The sequence below is a fragment of the Octopus bimaculoides genome, chromosome 29 (genome assembly GCF_046866305.1).
Source record: "Octopus bimaculoides isolate indiv1 chromosome 29, ASM4686630v1, whole genome shotgun sequence".
Lineage (NCBI taxonomy): Eukaryota > Metazoa > Mollusca > Cephalopoda > Octopoda > Octopodidae > Octopus > Octopus bimaculoides.
Window position 1 is genome coordinate 18,757,270 of NC_142956.1, and position 21,131 is coordinate 18,778,400.

Genomic DNA, 21,131 nt, shown 5'->3' on the forward strand with positions numbered 1-21,131 from the left:
TAGAACGATCACAGAAATAACAGACATCAATGAATAAATAAATAGATAGATATATATATAAATAAATAAAAGCTGGAGTGTTGATGCTGTGAAATCCTCGGAGTCCTTGAAAATGTGCTTTATAAATTTAGTAGTTGTACATGTTGGGTAAAACAGAAGAAACATCTGAAGGAGACATCGGTACCACAAACAGCATCAATATGCTGAAGTGTAGGAATGGAGATGTTGGGTTGATTTCTGTAAAATCACGGCTGAAAGAAGACGGGGTTTTTTTTTTGTTTATGATAGAATTGTGCCTTTGGTTTCAATGGTGGTAGATTTTTGTATGTAATGCCAGCAATGGAAATTTATTCGACGTGAAACAGGTGCAACGATAAAGATGAAGACATCCACAACAACAGAAACTTCAGAAGCTTGTGTGAGCTGCCATTAGGTGAAAGCCTTATTCTGACGATGGCAGCTTCAAGTGGCCACCCTGCCTGTGGCAGCGAAATGCTTTTTTACAGAAAGAGAGAGAGAGAGAGAGAGAGAAAGAACAACCTCAAACTACAAGCAATGATATGGCTCAGGTTAAAAACCAATTGTTCAAACTAACAGACAAACAGACATATGTAGTAAATGGATCTCACAATGCTGGTGGGTTTTAACGAAATCGTTCATCAAACAACGAGGCTTTGAAAATAATACAATACTACACAAGTGCTGGCATTAATATTGCAACTCAAATTCTTCATCAATTTACCTTAATTATTGTCATCATTAACATTATTAATGAAACACATTTACATTAGACAATACAGCAAAAAGGAACGCTTATGTAAGTTAGCTGAAAAACAATAACATAATATATTGTTTCTTTACACAATAAGTGGAAAATTAACATCGACTGGTTATGTGACAGACATAGATATATATAGATATATACACATATAATCTGATGTAAACAGGTTTCCTACATTTTGAAGAAGGTAATTAATAAATATAAACCAGCTTCAGACATTAATTAAGGGGAAGAGGAAATAAATGTAGTTTCCGTTTTAAATGATTGACAAAATTTTTTGGATTCCAGCTAAATGCATCACGTAGGTTAATAATTAATTTCAAAGAATAAAATAGAAGGATGCATTTGGTCTTAAAAAGAATAATAAAAAATAAAGGCTTACAAATAAAATTAAAAAGTACTTATACAAAAAAAAGGGGTGGGGGGGGGGGGAAAAAGACCTGGAGACATTAAATTAAATAGATATAGACAGGTAGTGAGATATATATGTTGGCAGAAAGCTCACACCAAGGTATTGTAGACATTTTAATGCTGAACCACAAAATCAATACAGCAGTGAATAAAATGTGTAAAATAATTATGTTTAAAAAAAAAAAAAAAAATTTTTAACCCCTTTGGTCAGGTAAAAAAGAATGGGCTTACATCTACCTTTGGAGCATGAATTCCTTATCTACATAGCAATAACTAACCCCTTTGTGACTATAATTTTGTTGAAATGCATTGACTTTGTTAAATAATGAAGAATTTAGTGAAATAACTGTAATTATTAAATTGGAGTTTGGAACATGAATCAATATGAAATTTCAATGCAAGGTTTGAATTTAGATCATTTTAACCCTTTTGTTACCATATTTCTATTTAAAATACACTGTCTATGTTTCAATTATTTTTGAGTAAAATAAGTGTCCTTATTAAGCTGCCGTGTGGAACATAAACTGACAAGAAATTTTGATTGAAGGTCTTAATTTACTTTTAATCACTTTAACCCTCGTTACCACATTTCTACTGAATACACTGCTTCTGTTTACAGATAATGAAAACTTTAGTAAAATTACTTTGCCGTCATTAATAAGCTGGTGTTGGGAACATAAATTAATATGAAATTTTGTTGATGGAAGGTTTTCATTTTGATCACTTTAACCCTTTAGTTACCATACACTGCCTTTGTTTCAATTTATTTTTAAAATAATAAAGAATTTAGTAAACTTTTTCCTTATAAAGCTGATGTTTGGAACATAAAAATTTTGGTGGAATGTTATGTAGATCACCTTAAGTGTTTCCAATTCGTCATTCATCGTTTAACGTCCGATTTCCATGCTAGCATGGGTTGGACAATTTGACTGAGGACTGGTGAACCAGATGGCTACACCAGGCTCCAATCTGATTTGGCAGAGTTTCTACAGCTGGATGCCTTTCCTAACGCCAACCACTCCGAGAGTGTAGTGGATGCTTTTACGTGCCACCGGCACTCTCAGAGTGGTTGGCGTTAGGAAGGGCATCCAGCTGTAGAAACTGATTATAAAAATAATAACAAATTTAGTAAAATAACTTAAGCTGGTGTTTGGAACAAATTAACATGAAATTTTGATGGAATGTTTTAATTTAGTTCACATTAAAAAATACAATGTTTGTATAATAGAAACAAGGGCAACAACAGACAGACTGGTATCAAAAGGGTTAAAATTTCTTTTACTTTTTTCTCTTGTATGTATGGAACCTTGGACAGAAGATAAAGTCCTTCATGTAGCTCCAGACCTCCTCAAGTTTATTTTTCAAACCCAATATATCCTACACTGTTATTTATTGCAGTATCACCTTGTGATTCGCTATTAAAATTATTCACTTCATAACTCAATGCTTTCACACTTCCATAATATATAATTACCAGCATTTAATATCTGTTTCCCATGCTGGCATTGGATGGATGGTTCGTCAGCAACTGAAGAACCAGAGAACTGTACCAAGCTCCAATGTCTGTTTGCATATGATATCTATGGATGGATTCCCTTCCGAATAATGCCAACCACTTTACAGAGTGTACTGGGTGCATATTTTGTAGCAGCAGAACTAATGATGTCACTAAGTAATTAACTAACAACAGAAGAGTCCACAGCTGAATGGGGGTGTAGGATTGAGAGAGATAGCTTTGTGCCAGGTGTTGAGAGCCCAAAGACAGAGGGCCAGCAACAGGGGTCATTTAACATATATCAGTGTTTTTAATGTTCAACAGGCCCGAATTAACTTAAAAACAAATTAATTTACAGTAATTCAAAAATTATAGAAAAACGAGTGGAAAAAAAGAAAAATTTCTTAAAAACAAAACGAAAAAAATCTCGAAACAAAAATTCTTAAAATAAATAAATAAGAAAAAACAACATCGTTTTTTTTTTTTTTTGTTCCCTGGTCCCCAAGAAGATTGCAGTTTCTGCAATGCATTGACCCTATCTTTAGACATGAAACAATTTCTATTTTTTAACAATATTTACATCTACACCATGTTTCAATCAGTCTGCCCCTCGACCGGTCCCCTTTTCCGAATTGTGTACACAGAACTGGACAGTATTCAACCTAGGAACCATTATTATTATTATTATTATTATTATTATTATGGCTGCAGACTGGCAGAATTTGTTAGCATGCAAACCGAAATGCTTAGCAGCATTTCATCAGTCTCTGCTGTCTGAGTTCAAATTCCACCAAGGTTGACTTTGCTTTCCATTCTTTTGGGGGCCAATAAAGTAAGGTACAGTTGAACACTGGGGTTGATGTAATCAACTTAAGCCCTCCCTCTTAACTTGTTGGTCTTGTGCCAAAATTTGATATCATTATTATTATTATTATTATTATTATTATTAAGGCAGTGAACAGGCAGACCTGTAAGCACGTCAGGCAAAATAGTTAGCAGCACTTAAAACTTATGCTTTGGGTTCAAATTCCGCTGAGGTCAACTTTGCTTTCCATTCTTTTCGAGTTGATAACCTAAGTACAAGTTGAACACTAGGATTGATCTCATCCCTTACCCCTACCCCTGAAATCTCAGACCTTGTGCCTATAGTAGAAAGGATTATTATTATTATTATTATTATTAAGGCAACGAGCTGGCTGAATTGTTAGCATGCTGGGTGAAATGCTTCGCAGTATTACGACTGTCCTGGAGTTCAAATTCCGCCAAGCTCAATTGCCTTTCATCCTTTGGAGGTCAATAAAGTACCAGCTGAGTACTGGGGTCAATGTAATTGACTTCCTCCTTCCCTAAATTTCAGGCCTTGTGCCTATAGTAAAAAGGATTATTATTATTATTGTTGCTTAGCTTAATGCAGTCTTGTTTTTATCAATTAGCTTTAAAATTACAGACATCTCTCTATATATGACCACAATCATCATTTAACATCCATGTTGGTATGGGTTGAACTATTTGCATCATACTCCAGCGGCTGCTTTGGTATAGATTCTATAGCTGGATGCCCTTCCTAGTGCCAACCACTTCACAGTGTATTACTGGGTGCTTTTTTTTTTGTGCCACCCGTACAAGTAAGGTTGCTATGTAGCTCGCAGCTTTATGCTAGGAAATGAGAGAAGAGAGAGGGGCAGCTCAGGTTCTTACTGTAGAAGAGCTATATGGCTGCTCATATTTAGAGGAGAGAGTGAAAAGTGAAACAGTGATAGCTGTGAAGAGATAAAAAGGGGTGACAGGTTGTCTAGGTCAGGGGTTTTCAAACTGTGGTCTGCGGACCACAGGGGGTCCGTAGACAGCAAATGCTTTTTATGGGCAATTTGATTTTATATACGTTTTTTTAATCGAAATCTTTTAATTGACAATAAACCTATTTGTTAAATACTGTTAAATAAATAAATGTAAAAATATGTTATCTTAAGCAAATATTTATGTATAAATTTCATAAGCGTTTATAAGGGGTCCCTAAGGTAAAGCCTGAAATATAAAGGGGTCCGCAAGTCAAAAAGTTTGAAAACCTCTGGTCTAGGTGACACCTCAAGGGAAGTAGGGGTGAGTGGGAGACAGGAAGAAGGAGCAACTGGGAGTTAGGAAGACTGGGGAGGTGGGGAGGTACCCCCACCTTAGTCAAGTAAAGCAATATGTACAGCAGATTAAAAAAACCATCAATAGTAATCAGAGATCAAACGTTATTGAAGTACAGTGTAGTTGTAAATGTCGTTAAAAAAACAGAAAAAGAAATTTCTCTTATTAATTGAAAATGAAATAAATGTTTCATCTCCCAAGATGATGTCAACAACTCAATTTAGATTTGTTTCCTCAGTTACAAAAAAAAAAGGGTGGAGGGGAAAAACACAAAAAATATTGTTAGAAACACAGGAAAAAAAAAAGAAAATTTTTCAGATTTATAAAAAGTGAATGTTTAAAAATTTGAAAACAATATGACAATATAGAAATTTATAAATTGACCCCTGAAAGCAAAAATGTCTGAAGTGGTCGGAAACCAATGTTTACAACATAATGACAATTTATTTAACATTCCTCTTGTTTTCTGGAAATTACAGCGAGACAAAAGTTGTTTAATAGAATAAATAAATTATATATACATGTAATATTATCATATACATACATATGTACATATACACACACACATATATATGTGTGTATATATATATATAAATATATACATATACATACATACAGCAAGAACACTATACAAAACAGGTGTGATAGAATAGTTTAGAGATCATTTCGTTAAATGATACGTTGCAGACATAATTAAAACGAAGTTAACGAACATTACAAAGAATTAACTACATACACATATTCTATGTACAGAAGCAGATCTATGTATGTGTAAGCAGAGACACACATCACACACACACACACATGTATATATATATATATATATATATGCACACACACTCACATACACATAAATATATAGGTACGAGTGTGTATATATGTTTGTGTGCGTGTATGATATACACATATATTACTGAACACAATTCAAAGAACAAGGGTTGACAAATCGCCCCCAGAGGTTCCACGGAAGGTTTATAAACTGAAAGATTTTACTAGTCACAAGGTTGCAAGTTCAAATCTCACTCAATACAATTCTCTGAAATACGATTCACAGATACACTTGAAGTACAAACTATGAAATAATGAAGGAGAGAGGCAAAAAAAAAGTACATACAAATATAAAAGTAGACACAAACACACACACACACACACATGTATACATTGTTCAATATCCCTAGGCATAAACCTAAATAATTTTAAAAATATACATACATATACATAGATTCCTATATTTGTTGCTATTGAGAAGGTGAAACTAAAAGTAACAGATACATAATAACCATTGTTTCCTGTATGAAGACTTTATGAATACATTTCTGCAGCATAGTAGTGAGTTCTCTTTCTATTATCCTATTACCGTAGGGTGTATGTTTGTATATACATAGAGCAACAGATGTATATAAGAGAGATAGAAAGACAGATGAAGAGACAGAAGGAGAGAGAAAAATAGAGAGATAAGTGTCTGTGTGTGTCACTATTTTTTATGGAGACAATCTAACAGACAATAATAATAATAATATTAAAAGAAAATTATAGCAAAGCTTGAACAATCAGCAGACATGAGATAAGGGTCAGTACCCATTGAGGACTTGATTGTGGTATAATTCTCTGGCTTTCCAGAAATGTTAACATTGTTTACATCAAATCATGATTATATCGTATATATATATACAGATACACAAATATACCTACATACATACATACATACGTAGACACACACGTACACATATAGAACCCATGCTCGCAGAAATATGCATAAACACGTACAAATGCATGTATACGCATATATTCAAACAAGTATATGTATATTCACTTCCATACACATGCATACACACATACATACTCATATTCAGACACACACACAGATTCACAGTAATATACAACTAGATTGGACATCAAAATCTGTGTTTTGCTTATTTTTTTTTTTCAATACAATATATTTAAATAAATATAATATATATACAAATTGAGATCACTAAGAAATATATATATATATATACAGACACATATATATATGTATATATATATATATATATATATATATACATACATATATACACATATATATATATATATATATATATATATATATATATATACATACAGATATATATATATATATTATATATATATATATATATACACATACACATATATATATATATATATATATATATACACATATATACCTGTCATATATACACTTGTTATATATATATATATATATATATATACACACATACATATATATATATATATATATATAGCTGTCTGGACAGTTACATAATGTTAACCATAACACCAGGTCATTCAGTACAACAGAAAAAATTTTGATTTAAAATTTCCAGATAAAAGGAAAAAATTTTTTAAAATTGCTTCAGATAATTTCGAAAATTGAAATACAATTATTTATATGCAAAAAAAAAAAAAAGAAAAAAAAAATTTTTTTTTAAAACAAAAACAAATGCTCAGTAAGTAGGTACCACACGGCAGATGGTCTTCATAGCTGCTCGCAGCAAGCGAACTGAAAGAAAATAAAAAATTAGTGATTTATTGGGTTTTTTTTTTTTATTAATTTATTTTTGTTATAAAAGATAGACAAGGGAGGATAGCGAGTAGCTGTGAACCCTTTATAGGACTTCTCATTTCCCCACCCCCCAACCACCACCTAATCTTCTGAGACTTTGTTGTTGTTGGCACTCCGTCGCTTACGACATCGAGGGTTCCAGTCGATCCGATCAACAGAACAGCCTGCTCGTGAATTTAACGTGCAAGTGGCTGAGCACTCCACAGACACGTGTACCCTTAACGTAGTTCTCGGGGAGATTCAGCGTGACACAGAGTGTGACAAGGCTGACCCTTTGAATTACAGGCACAACAGAAACAGGAAGTAAGAGTGAGAGAAAGTTGTGGTGGAAGAGTACAAGCAGGGTTCGTCACCATCTCCCTGCCGGAGCCTCGTGGAGCTTTAGGTGGTTTTGCTCAATAAACACTCACAACGCCCGGTCTGGGAATCGAAACTGCGATCCTATAACCGCAAGTCCGCAGCCCTAACCACTGGGCCATTGCGCCTCCACAAACAGCCTGCTCGTGGTAGTTCTCGGGGATATTCAGCATGACACAGAGTGTGACAAGGCTGACCCTTTGAATTACAGGCACAACAGAAACAGGAAGTAAGAGTGAGAGAGAAAGTTGTGGTGGAAGAGTACAGCAGGGTTCGCCACCATCCCCTGCCGGAGCCTCGTGGAGCTTTAGGTATTTTCGCTCAATAAACACTCACAACGCCCGGTCTGGGAATCGAAACCGCGATCCTATAACCGTGAGTCCGCTGCCCTAACCACTAGGCCATTGCGCCTCCACGCTCTAACAGGTATTACTACCAAAACACAAAGGCTCTCCAGATAATACAAGGTGACCTGCTGATATCTCGAACAATCCACTGACCCAGAATGGTACTCTGACAATGAAATTTTGAGCAAGGATTTCAACTCAGAGCACAGAAACCCACAATAAACACCAAAGCTTGTTCTATCCAATGATCTAATGACTGCCAATTCATTGACTTAGGATTAGGATCATAAAAACCTGGTAATGGTAATTGAATGGGTGGTACATTAAGTTTCTTATTCGTTAAAGATAAAATGTGATGAGAAAGCGGTAATCTATCAGGGGAAACTGCCTTGCCAGGGAGTGGAATAGGACCCAGCTCCATAAACTAATAAATCAGAGCAACTGCCGCTTGCAGCAATGAATTGTATCAGCCCGTGATGGGACCTACTTTTGTTTTCAACACACGTAAAATACACCATTTTAAGCGTGGCCATTGCCAGTACCGCCTGACTGGCCTTCGTAGGATTTTCGAGTGAGATCGTTGCCAGTGCCCCTGGACTGGCTCTTGTGTGGGTGGCACATAAAATACACCATTTTGAGCGTGGCTGTTGCCAGTACCGCCTGACTGGCCTTCGTGCGGGTGACACGTAAAAGCACCCACTACACTCTCAGAGTGGTTGGCGTTAGGAAGGGCATCCAGCTGTAGAAACTCTGCCAAATCAGATTGGAGCCTGGTGTAGCCATCTGGTTTCACCAGTCCTCAGTCAAATCATCCAACCCATGCTAGCATGGAAAGCAGACGTTAAACGAAGATGATGAGATGATGATGATGTGTGTGTGTGTGTGTGTGTGTGTGTGTGTGTGTGTGTGTTTGTGTGTACTGAAGACATGGATATAAATAGTTAATTGCCCTTGCTTCTTGCTAAAACAACAAAAAAAAAAAGAAAAAACACACTGTACAGACAAATAGTACAGTATGTAGTAAAGGAGAAAGTAGTAGTAGTAATAGTAGTGGTCGTGGTGGTAGTTTTAAAGATGGTTTCAAATGGGAGACTAAAGTGTTGTGAAGATGTTGACAGCAACAGAGGCCTGAAACGTAAATTTGCAGTTATCAATAAAACAAGTATATACATACATACATACATACATACATACATGTACACACGTATATATATATAAATATATATATATACATATACACACACACACACATATATATATACACATACATACACACATATATATAAACTCATACATATATACATATACACACACACATATATATATATAAACTCATACATATAGACATACATACACAAATGTGTATATATAAAAGAAATGTTGATGGAAATATAATAAGTGGGGGGAGGGTAATGTATGGAGTAGTGATGGAGAGTAAATCTGCCCAAAGACTTCATACGGTCTTGCAGAACAGGAACGAGAGGGCACCCATCCCCCCATCTCAACAGTCTGTGACACTAACAGTTGTATCACATCGCTACCTTAAGAACCATAATATCCTTTTTCATATTAGGCACAAAACCTGAAATTTGGAGGGAGGAGGCCAGGTTTCACTGGTACTTAGTTTATTGGCCCCAAAAGGGATGAATAGCAAAATTGAACTGAGTGGAATTTGAACCTAGATTGTAAGGCCAGAAGAAATTCCGCTAAGCATTTGGTCGGGTGCAGTAATGATGGCGTGTGCTGCTCTCTCACTCAAAAATAATAATAATAATCCTTTCTATTGGAAGCACCAAGGCCTCAAATTTGGGGGAAGGGATTAAGAAGACTACATCGACCTCAGAACGCAACTGGTACTTAATTTATCAACCCCCAAAAAGATGAAAGGCAAACTAGACCTCAGTGGAATTTGAACTCAGAACTTAGTGGCAGACGAAATACCGTTAAGTATTTCACCCGACGTGCTAACGATTCTGCCAGCTCACCACCTTAATAATAATAACAACACTCTTTCTACTATAGGCACAAGGACTGGAATTTTTTGGAGGGGGGGGGGGGTAGTTGATCACAGCGACCCCAGTGTTTCACTGGGACTTAGTTTATCGACCCTGAAAGGTTGAAAGGCACAGTCGACTTTGGCAAAATTTGAACTCAGAATGCAGAGATGGAGGAAAATGCTACTAAGCATTTTGCCTGGCATGCTAACGATTCTGCCAGGTCACTGGCTAAAATAATAAAAATAATATTATGCAGCACGGAAGGTGTTTATAAGCCATTTAAAAATACACAAAAACCGTTAGATTCACTTCAAAATTCTATCCTGCACGGAATTTTGTCAGTGAACAGGTTGCGGACTCAAAGCAACAAAAATATTTTGGCAAATTAAATTTAAATGTTGAAGTGAATCTAACGAATTTTGTGTGTTTTTAAATGGCTTATAAACACCTTCCACGCTACGATTGTTTTTGTTCCAGCACACGATCTCAGATCAGGTCACTTGCTATGCAAGTACATCTCCATAATAATAATAATATGAAAGCTTGGTAAATTTAGAATGTAGCAGTTCACTATTGGATGTAACCCTCTTCATTATGGAGGGTTTTTTTGGTCATAGCATTGAACCATTAACACTGTGGCTCCTAACATGATGCTGAACCTTGCATTCTGTCAGACTGAAGCAAAAAACTTTGTCCACTGATGGCCAGTGCTGCTCCCTCCCTCAATAATAATAATAATAATAAACCAGCTTCGCCTTACCGGCACTTGTGCCCCGCTTCGCCTTACCGGCACTTGTGCCCCGCTTCGCCTTACTGGCACTTGTGCCAGTGACATGTGAACAAAACATTGGACTGGCTCCTGTGCAGGTGGCACGTAAAAAATACCATCTGAGCGTGGCCGTTGCCAGTACCACCGGACTGGCCCTCATGCCGGTGGCACGTAAAAAGCACCCACTACACTCTCGCAGTGGTTGGCGTTAGGAAGGGCATCCAGCTGTAGAAACTCTGCCAGATCAGACTGGAATCTGATGCAGCCATCTGGTTCACCAGTACCCAGTGAAATCGTCCAACCCATGCTAGCATTGAAAGCGGACGTTAAATGATGAATAATAATAATGATGATGATAAAAATAATAATGGTTCAAATTTTGAATACAAGGCCAGCAGGTTTGGGGGAGGGAGTACATTGATTACACTGATCCCCAGCGTTCAACTGGTACTTATTTTATCGACCCCAAAACGATGAAAAGCCAAGTCAACCGTGGCTGAATTTGAACTCAGAAATGTAAAGATGGACGAAATACCACTAAGCATTTCACCCAGCGTGCTAACGATTCTACCAGCTTGCTACCTTAATAATACTCTTTCTAATATAGGCACAAGGCCTGAAATTTTGGGGGAGGGGGCAAGTCGATTAGATCAACCCCAGTACACAACTGGTACTTAATTTTATCAATCCCAAAAGAATGAAAGACAAAGTCGACCTCGGCGGAATTTGAACTCAGAACGTAACGACAGGCAAAATACCTCTAAGCATTTCGTCCAAGTGTGCTAACGATTCTGCTAGCTTGCTACCTTAATAATATTAATAATAATAATAATAATAATAATGATGATAATAATAATAATAATAAAAAGCTTGTGTATGAAAGCTTGCAGTGCTTATCAACTGATAAACAGATACCTAATCACTGGTGCATATCGCTCACTACTAAACATTGTGCAGACATTACCTCAAAGAACACAACCTGCCCCACACACATCAGAAGAACTCACATTTTGTTTTTTTTGTGGCTTTTTTAAAATCAGTTTTCTTCAACGGAAACCTCTAGAAAGTCTCCTGTCTTCAGTGACGCCGATATTCTCTCTCTCTTTCCCGATCTCTGTCGCGGTCTCTGTGCCGCTCTTCGTGGTAGCGGTCGCGGTCCCGACTCCGCTCTCTGTACTCGCGGTCGCGGCTGCGAGAACGGTGCCTGCGACTGCTCTTCTCTCTGTCCCGGTCCCTCTCCCTCTCGCGGGAACGAGATCGACGAGTGCTGCTCCTGAAACAGAACAAGGGTATGGTGGTGACATACGGCGGGGAAATCTTGAGGAAAAATTCAAACATTTACATCTCCAGTCCCTATCAAAAACCTCATTACTCTGCCCACTTCTTTCCTTTCTCTTTTACTCGTTTCAGTCATTGGACTGTGGCCATGCTGGGGCACAACAACGAAGGGTTTAGTTCAGGAGGACCCCTTTTAATACTATTTTATTCTGGTGGACACCCATCGCCATTCAGTGTTTAAAAATCTAGTTTTATAGAAACTTCTTCCAAAATTCCTATTTTGTTTTTCACACAAATTGTTTACTCTCTCTTTTACTTGTTTCAGTCACTTGACTGCGGCCATGCTGGAGCACCGCCTTTAGTCGAACAAATCGACCCCAGGACTTATTCTTTGAAAGCCTAGTACTTATTCTATTGGTCTCTTTTGCCGAACCGCTAAGTTACGGGGACGTAAACACACCAGCATCGGTTGTCAAGCGATGTTGGGGGGACAAACACAGACACACAAACATACACACACACATATATATATATACATATATACGACAAGCTTCTTTCAGTTTCCGTCTACCAAATCCACTCACAAGGCTTTGGTTGGCCCGAGGCTATAGTAGAAGACACTTGCCCAAGGTGCCACGCAGTGGGAATTAACCCAGAACCATGTGGTTGGTATGCAAGCTACTTACCACACAGCCACTCCTGTGCTTAAGTTGAACTATGTAAGATGTTAGAGAAAGAAACCTGGCTGTTTCTTGCAATACATTCCAATACGTACATCTAAAGCAAGATTTTTTCAGGGGCCCCTTAAATAATATTGCGAGTCCCCAATTTACTATTTTGCTTGTGTGGACCCCAAAAATTCTTATATGACCTCCAGGGGTCTTATAGATACCCAGTTGAGAAACACTGCTACTGTTTCTCAACCCTTTCTTTTTCTGTGGACCCCTTTGATAATTATCTTATTCTGGTGGACCCCACTGCCCCGATAGACATTCAATGTTTAAAAATTCACTGCAAAAAAAAAAAAAAAAAAAAAAAAAGCATATAATATTTGCATCGGGACATCTTTCGCATCGAAGATCAGCGATTGTCGTACGCTGAGGACGGGTAAATACCCAGAAGCTAGAGTCCATACATATCACAGATCAAGATGGGAAGGATGACTTCCCTTTGGAAATACAGACAGGACACAGATGTGTGTCAATAGCCAGCTGGAGGAGATGTTCTCCTGGGGCTAAAAGCAACAGTAACATCCACCCTTAGGGGTCAGCCGCATTTAAGTGGCAAATATACTTCACCTTGTCGTGCAGTTACTGTTAATACCTTGTTCAGAGATTTAACATTGTTTAAAAATTAGTTTTCTAGAAATTTCTTCCAAAATCCCTATTTTGTTTTTCACACATTAACTTGTGTTGGTTGAACTATGAAAAACATTAGGGAAGGAAACCTAGCTGTTTCGAAATCTTTTTCACAGGCCTTTAAAATACACTACATGTGATACTGGCACACATGGAACTGGCATGCATGCTCTACACATGGAACTGGTGCACATGCTTTACAAGTGGCACCAGTACATGAGCATGAGTGCGCCACACCTGACACCAGCATGCACGATTTATGAGACAATGGCACACGTGCCATTTACTTTTATAATTATATAAAACGTCACTCACTTGGATCCGTACGACTTCTCTTCAATCCCATGGAGCGTGTCCTGTAAAGAACTAATCAGGATTTTACATCGATCATCACCTGCAATCTTCGATTGCTTGATCAGTGATATTGCTGTGACAAGCGTCTCAATGGCACTAGCAAAGTCACCTGTAAAACACAAATGATGACAGAACCACATTGAATCTGGGTAAATAAATGATGACAATTTCAAAGGCTTCAGGTAAAATAGCAATACTTATTACATGCAAATAACCACATTAGTTGTAAGTCCATGACCACATAGGTAATAAATCAACCCCAAAACAATGAATGGTAAAGTTAGTCTTGTATTATAGTTCCATCGACATATAGGATGTTATTAACCCCACAACAATGAAAGGTAAAGTTAGTGTTAGTCTTCTATTATAATTCCATTGACATCTCGGATGTTTTATAGGAATATTAAATCTACCCCAGTATTTCACTGCTACTTTATTTTATCCACCCCACAACAATGAAAGGTAAAATTATTAGTGTTAATCTTCTATTATAATTCCATTGACATCTCGGATGTTTTATAGGAATATTAAATCTACCCCTGTATATCACTGCTACTTTATTTTATCTACCCCACAACAATGAAAGGTAAAATTATTAGTGTTAATCTTCTATTATAATTCCATTGACATCTTGGATGTTTTATAGGAATATTAAATCTACCCCAGTATATCACTGCTACTTTATTTTATCTACACCACAACAATGAAAGGTAAAATTATTAGTGTTAATCTTCTATTATAATTCTATTGACATCTCGGATGTTTTATAGGAATATTAAATCTACCCCAGTATTTCACTGCTACTTTATTTGGTGACATAGAAAGCGTTACCTGCACTGGCGTCTTGTACTGCACGAGAAATCGCACTACTGGAGACAGTTTTGTTTCGCTGGAAAATCTCCTCGAATTCTTGTTCGCTGATGGCAGGGGATGCAGATTCATGTCTGAAGGGAAATGGAGATGGAATATATTTAGAAACAATAATAATAATAATAATTAAAAAAGGCATATAGGTGCAAGCGTGACTGGGTGATAAGAAGCTTACTTCCCAACCAAATGCTTCCTGGTTCAGTCCCACTGTGTAGCACCTTGGGCAAGTGTCTTGTGCTATAGCTTCGGGCAGACCAAAGCCTTGTTTGTGGAGTTGGTAGACGGAAACTGAAAGAAGCCCATCACACGTATATATATGTGTGTGTGTGTGTGTGTGTGTGCGTGTGTAAGTAATAATAATAATAATGATAAAATAATGGTTTCAAATTTTGGCGCAAGGCCAGCACTTTCAGGGGGATGGGAAAGTCAATTACATCGACCCCCAGTGCATAACTGGTAATTATTTAATCGACCCTGAAAGGACCAAAGGCAAAGTTGACCTTAGTATTTCACTTGATGTGCTAACGATTCTGCCAGCTCCCTACCATAATAATAATAATAATAATAATGATAATAATAATACAGGCACAAGTCCTGAAATTAGAGAAGGAATAAAAATAGAAATTGAAAGTCACCTTTCTGGGGGTCTGCCATAAGGATCATTGGGGTAAGCAGCAGGGGGAGGTGGCCTAACGTACATGTCTCCAGGTTGTGAATGGGGTGGCTGAAATAAAAGTAGAGAAAGAAGAGGGTATTAAAAGGGTTTTAAATGGGAAGTAAATGAAAACTGTGTGGAAGATGAAGAATGGGATGGGGGGTAGAAATGGGGGGGAGTAGAGAGGAGAGGTAGGGTAGGGTAGGGTAGAAGTAGTGGGAGAGGAAGAGAGAAGAGGATAAGTGGAGAGAGAAAAGGGGGGGTGGCGAGAGAGAGAGAGAGAGAGAGAGAGAGAAGGGGTGGCGAGAGAGAGAAGGGGGTGGCGAGAGAGAGAAGGGGGTGGCGAGAGAGAGAAGGGGGTGGCGAGAGAGAGAAGGGGGTGGCGAGAGAGAGAGAAGGGGGAGTGGGGAGAGAGGAGGGGAGGAGGAGTGGAGAGAGAGAAGGGGGAGTAGAGAGAGGGGTGGGGAGAGAGAAGGGGGAGTGGAGAGAGAAGGGGGAGTGGAGAGAGAAAGGGGGAGTGGAGAGAGAAGGGGGGAGTGGAGAGAGAATGGGGGAGTGGAGAGAGAAGGGGGGAGTGGAGAGAGAAGGGGGGAGTGGAGAGAGAAGGGGGGAGTGGAGAGAGAAGGGGGGAGTGGAGAGAGAAGGGGGGAGTGGAGAGAGAAGGGGGAGTGGAGAGAGAGAGAGAGAAGTAGAGACAGGAAGGGAAGTGGAGAGAGAGAGAGAGAAGGGGGAAGTGGAGAGGGGAGGGGAGAGAGAGAAAGGAAGGGGAGAAAATATAGAAAGGAGATGAGAAAGAGAGAGAGAGAGAGAGAGCGAGAGTGGGTAGATAGACATATATATTTAGAGAGACAAGAAGAAAAAACACTATGACCACCCAAGACCATGACACAAGCCACACTACCACAACTGGCACTCAGTCAGTTAGGACAACGAGGCTTTCCAGTTGATCTGATCAACAGAACAGCCCTACTCGTGAGATTCACATCCAAGTGGCCGAGCACTCCACAGACACACGTAATCTTAACCCTCAGAACCCCAACGGCCACCATTCCGGCTGCCAGCCACAGATACAAAGACCCCAGCAGCCACTTTACCGGCTGCCACGTTGACCTGTTTACAAATACCCCAGTGGCCACTTTACCGGCTGTCACATTATACTGTTTACAAATACCCCAGAAGCTGCTTTACCGGCTGCCACGTTGACCTGTTTACAAATACCCCAGTGACCACTTTACCGGCTGCCATGTTGTACTGTTTACAAATATCCCAGTGGCTGCTTTACCGGCCAGTATTTTCTGCATTAGAAAACCCAGACAGTAACTGCTGGTTTGCTTGGCACCACAAGCACCAGTACTGGCGATAAAACAGAAAACAGCAAGTGTCAAAGACAATGTTGCTCTCTATTTGGCATTTTATTTCAATATGAGAGACAGAAAACATATTAGTGACACCAAACAATATTAGGCAGGGAATCATTTTTTTTGGCTTTTTTACCCAGGGTTTGGGTGCCGAGGACTATGGGTATCTGGGGTTCAAACGGTTAACTTAGTTCTGAGGGAGATTCAGCATGATACAGAATGTGACATGGCTGGCCCAGTGAATTACAGGTATGATTCCCTTTTGCCAGCTGAGTGGACTGGAGCAACAAGAAATAACTGGGACTCGGTCAGTTATGATGACAAGGGTTCCAGTCGAACCAATTAAAGGAACAGCCTGCTTGTGAAATTAACGTGCAAGGTTGCTGAGCACTCCACAGACATGTGTGACCTTAAAGCAGCTCTCCAGAGATTCAGCGTGTCACAGAATGGGACAACGCTGACCCCCTTTGAATTACAGGTACAACTCATTTTTGCCAGCTGAGTGGACTGGGGCAAGGTGAAATAATGAATGGAACAAGTAAAAGAGACAAGATATTAAAAGATATTACATGGTTTGCATGGAATTTGACGTCTGGGTCCAAGAAAGGTAGGGTTTCAAACTGCCCAACAGGAATCTGGAAATAAAAAAAAAAAACAAAAAAAAACCCCCCAATTGTTAAAATTGAATTTTTGGTCCTGAAGACTGTCAAATTACATTTACAGTTTGAAAAACAAATTGTTGTTGTTGGCACTCCGTTGCTTATGACGATGAGGGTTCCAGTTGATCTGATCAACGGGACAGCCTGCTTGTGAAATTAACGTGCAAGTAGCTGAGCACTCCACAGACACGTGTACCCTCAACGTAGTTCTCGGGGGATATTCAGCGTGACACAGTGTGACAAGGCTGACCCTTTGAATTACAGGCACAACAGAAACAGGAAGTAAGAGTGGGAGAAAGTTGTGGTGAAAGAGTACAGCAGGGTTCGCCACCATCCCCTGCCGGAGCCTTGTGGAGCTTGAGGTGTTTTCGCTCAATAAACACTCACAACGCCCGGTCTGAGAATCGAAACCGTGATCCTAAAATTGCTGGCCTTCAAAATTGGAAACCATCACACACACACACATATGGGTTTCTTTCAGTTTTGGTCTATCAAAACCAATCCCAAAAAACTTTGGCCAGCACAGACATACTGTGGAAGACACCTGCCCAAGGTGTGAGTGGGATTGAACCAAAGCCCATGAGGTTTGGAAACAAGTTTCTTAACCGCACAACCATGCCTGTGCCTACAACATATAAAGGGTTCAAAAAAAAAAAAAAAAAAAGGAGGAAGTGCTTACCATGGGTCCTGTGGGTGGTGGCTGACCATGTTGTGGAGGGAAGAAAGCAGGGTTGACGTGTGGAGCAGGTGTTGGGGGATGACCAGGTGGTGGAGCAGATACTGGAGGGGGTTGATGCAGTGGGGGTCCACCTGAAAGAAAGAGAAACAAATAAAAAAATAATTAAATAAATGGAATAGTTTTCACTGAGGTGAAAAGTTGTAAGAGAGGAAAGATGCTGGGAAGACGAGAGGATAAGGTCGGAGAGTGCAGTGATGTGAGAACAATGTGAGATTAGAGAGGGAGAGGTGGGGGAGAGAAACAAAGGTGGGGTAGGTGAGAGGGAGAGAGACAGGAGTGTTACAGTTGGAGGCAGGGGGTGTGATGTGGCTGGAGGTATGGGGCGTGGCAGCTGGAGGCAGGGGGCACAGAGGCTGGAAGCAGGGAGCATAGCAACTGGAGGCGGGGCGGTATGGTGACTGGAGGCAGGGAACATTGCAGTTGGAGGCATGAGGCAAGGTGCTGGAGGCAGGGGGTATGGTAGCTGGAGGCAGGGGGTGTGTGGTGGCTGGAGGCAGGGGGCGTGGCAGCTGGAGGCAGGGGGCACAGAGGCTGGAAGCAGGGAGCATAGCAACTGGAGGCGGGGCGGTATGGTGACTGGAGGCAGGGAACATTGCAGTTGGAGGCATGAGGCAAGGTGCTGGAGGCAGGGGGTATGGTAGCTGGAGGCAGGGGGTGTGTGGTGGCTGGAGGCAGGGGGCGTGGCAGCTGGAGGCAGGGGGCACAGAGGCTGGAAGCAGGGAGCATAGCAACTGGAGGCGGGGCGGTATGGTGACTGGAGGCAGGGAACGTTGTAGTTGGAGGCATGAGGCAAGGTGCTGGAGGCAGGGGACATGGCAGCCAGAGATAGGGAACGTGGCAGTTGGAGGCATGGAGTGAGATGCTGGAGGCCGGGGGGTGTGACAGCTTGAAGCAGGGAGCATGGTGGCTTGAGACAGAGGCGTGAGGTGACAGTTGTAGATAGGGGACATGGCAGCAGGGAACAGAGGGGTGGAAGCTGGGAATGGGAATATGTCAGCTGGAGACATGTGACATGGTGGAGGCAGTAATATGATAGTGATGATGTTGATGGGTGGTAGTGGTGGTAATAATAATGGTAGGGATAATGGGTGGCTGAGGTAATGGGGGTGGAAGGTATGATAGTGATGGTGATACAATTCAAGGAATACATCTACAACAAGTACATAATTTGAAGTACACAATTTTTCAAGTACATAAATCAACATACACAACAAGTTCAAGGTATATAATTTAATGCATACATACAACCTTGTACTGTAACAAATCAAAACAAAGATTGTTACCCTGAGTAATAATGAAAATGTTAACCCAAGCCCCATGTGAATTTACCCCAAACAAAGTATATACCATCCACACACACATGCCAATCTCTCCACCCCGAAGACGGAGGCTGGTTTTACAGTAAAATTTATATGCATCCACTACTGGTTGCATATTCTTGACTTTTTGCACACTTCATCTGTCAACATCACAACTATCACATAATTCCGAGCCCCCAGAAACAGCTGTTGGACCTAAGACTTCTCCCCTGAGTTTCCTGCATGTTTTGTTCTATAAATACATAAATTTCTATACACTTATACATGAATATTCATCTCCTGAATCTCTTCAGTTTTTGTTTCTCTGTCTCTCTCTCTCTCTAAATATACATATATATTTTCTTGTATTTGTGTGTCACTTTGACTGCAGCCATGCTGGAGCACCGCCTTTTAGTCCTACAAATCAACCCCAGGACTTATTCTCTGTAAGCTTAGTACTTATTCTATTGGTACCTTTTGCTGAACCGCTAAGTTACAGGGACATAAACACACCAACATCGGTTGTCAAGCAATGGTGAGGGAACATACACAGATACACAAACATATACACACATTATACATACAACAGGCTTTTTTCAGTTTCCGTCTACCAAATCCACTCACAAAATTTTGGTGGGCCTGAGGCTATGGTAGAAGGCACTTGCCCAAGGTGCCACACACATTTCCCAAAATACAGATTTTATCCCAAAATGCAGAAATTGTTATTCTTAGCAGAGAAACTTGTTAACCCCAAAAGTTAAACATGCTAGTCCAAGCAAAGAGAAAGTATAAAATTGTATGGGAATTTGTTATAACAAATGGTGAAAAAAAAAAGGGCTGTTACAAATGAAGTAGTTAAACCCAAATATAAGAATGGTTATCCTAAGAGGTGAGTTACACAAGTCAGAGAACAAGACAGCGAGATATGAACAGAAGCTCTTAGATGAGGTGATATATTGATGTCAGTGTTTGTAGAGAAGAATGGGGGAGGGGTAAATACTGGGGACAACACACGATTCAGACATGAAAGGGATCATAGCTAATGGAAAAACAAAACATAAAAGGATGTTGATAAAATAGAAATAATATATAATCAATATAATAATATACTTCGTGCATATTAATATTCATAGGGAAGGGGAAAAAAAAACAGGCACTTCAACCGGGTTTACCGTTAGTAGATGCAAATTTGAAAGTCTGTTGTTAGTGAACAAGACAAAAGAACCATGTAGATTATATATATATATATAAATGATGATGCACTGAAAAGTTTGTGGCTTTAAGGGTGTGGTGAAAGGCCTGGCTGGAGGCTCAACCTTCCAGGTTCTTTTTGCGGGGCTTAGAAAAATTGAAGGGCCTCTGCAATAAGTGTGTGAATCTGAGAGGGGAATATGTTGAATAAAATCATAACTAACTGATCCTCCTGAATTTTCTTTTACCCAAAGCCAGGAACTTTTAGCACCCCTAGTATGTGTGTGTGTGTGTGTGTGTGTGTGTGTGTGTATATCAATGTTAATATTACTAGGTAGGGGGTGTGAAGGAGGTAAGCCACCAGAATCATTAGCACACCAGGTAAAATGATTAGAAGCATTTCATCTGTCTTTACGTTCCGAGTTCAAATTCTGCCAAGGTGAACTTTGCCTTTCATCCTTTTGAGGTTAAGTACTAGTTGAGTACGAGGGGGA

At 39.6% G+C, this 21,131-nt stretch overlaps 1 protein-coding gene across 50 annotated transcripts in view; it reads right to left on the reverse strand.

Annotated features, from left to right (window-relative positions):
- LOC106876145 (cleavage and polyadenylation specificity factor subunit 6) overlaps positions 1-21,131 on the reverse strand; it is a 70,838-nt gene that overhangs the window by 14,205 nt on the left and 35,502 nt on the right. For 32 of the 50 annotated variants that reach the window (XM_089345044.1, XM_089345031.1, XM_089345042.1 and 29 more), the window contains 6 exons: positions 18,089-18,219; positions 17,320-17,385; positions 15,373-15,461; positions 14,699-14,811; positions 13,829-13,976; positions 11,885-12,150 (listed from right to left, as the gene is read on the reverse strand). In XM_089345044.1, the coding sequence (XP_089201170.1) occupies positions 11,955-12,150; positions 13,829-13,976; positions 14,699-14,811; positions 15,373-15,461; positions 17,320-17,385; positions 18,089-18,219 (743 nt within the window). In that variant the 3' untranslated portion in view covers positions 11,885-11,954. Of the gene's footprint in view, positions 1-7,303; positions 7,345-11,882; positions 12,151-13,828; positions 13,977-14,698; positions 14,812-15,372; positions 15,462-17,319; positions 17,386-18,088; positions 18,220-21,131 lie in introns of those variants that run through there. The other 18 variants (XM_089345043.1, XM_089345041.1, XM_089345039.1 and 15 more) reach the window with 2 other exon arrangements.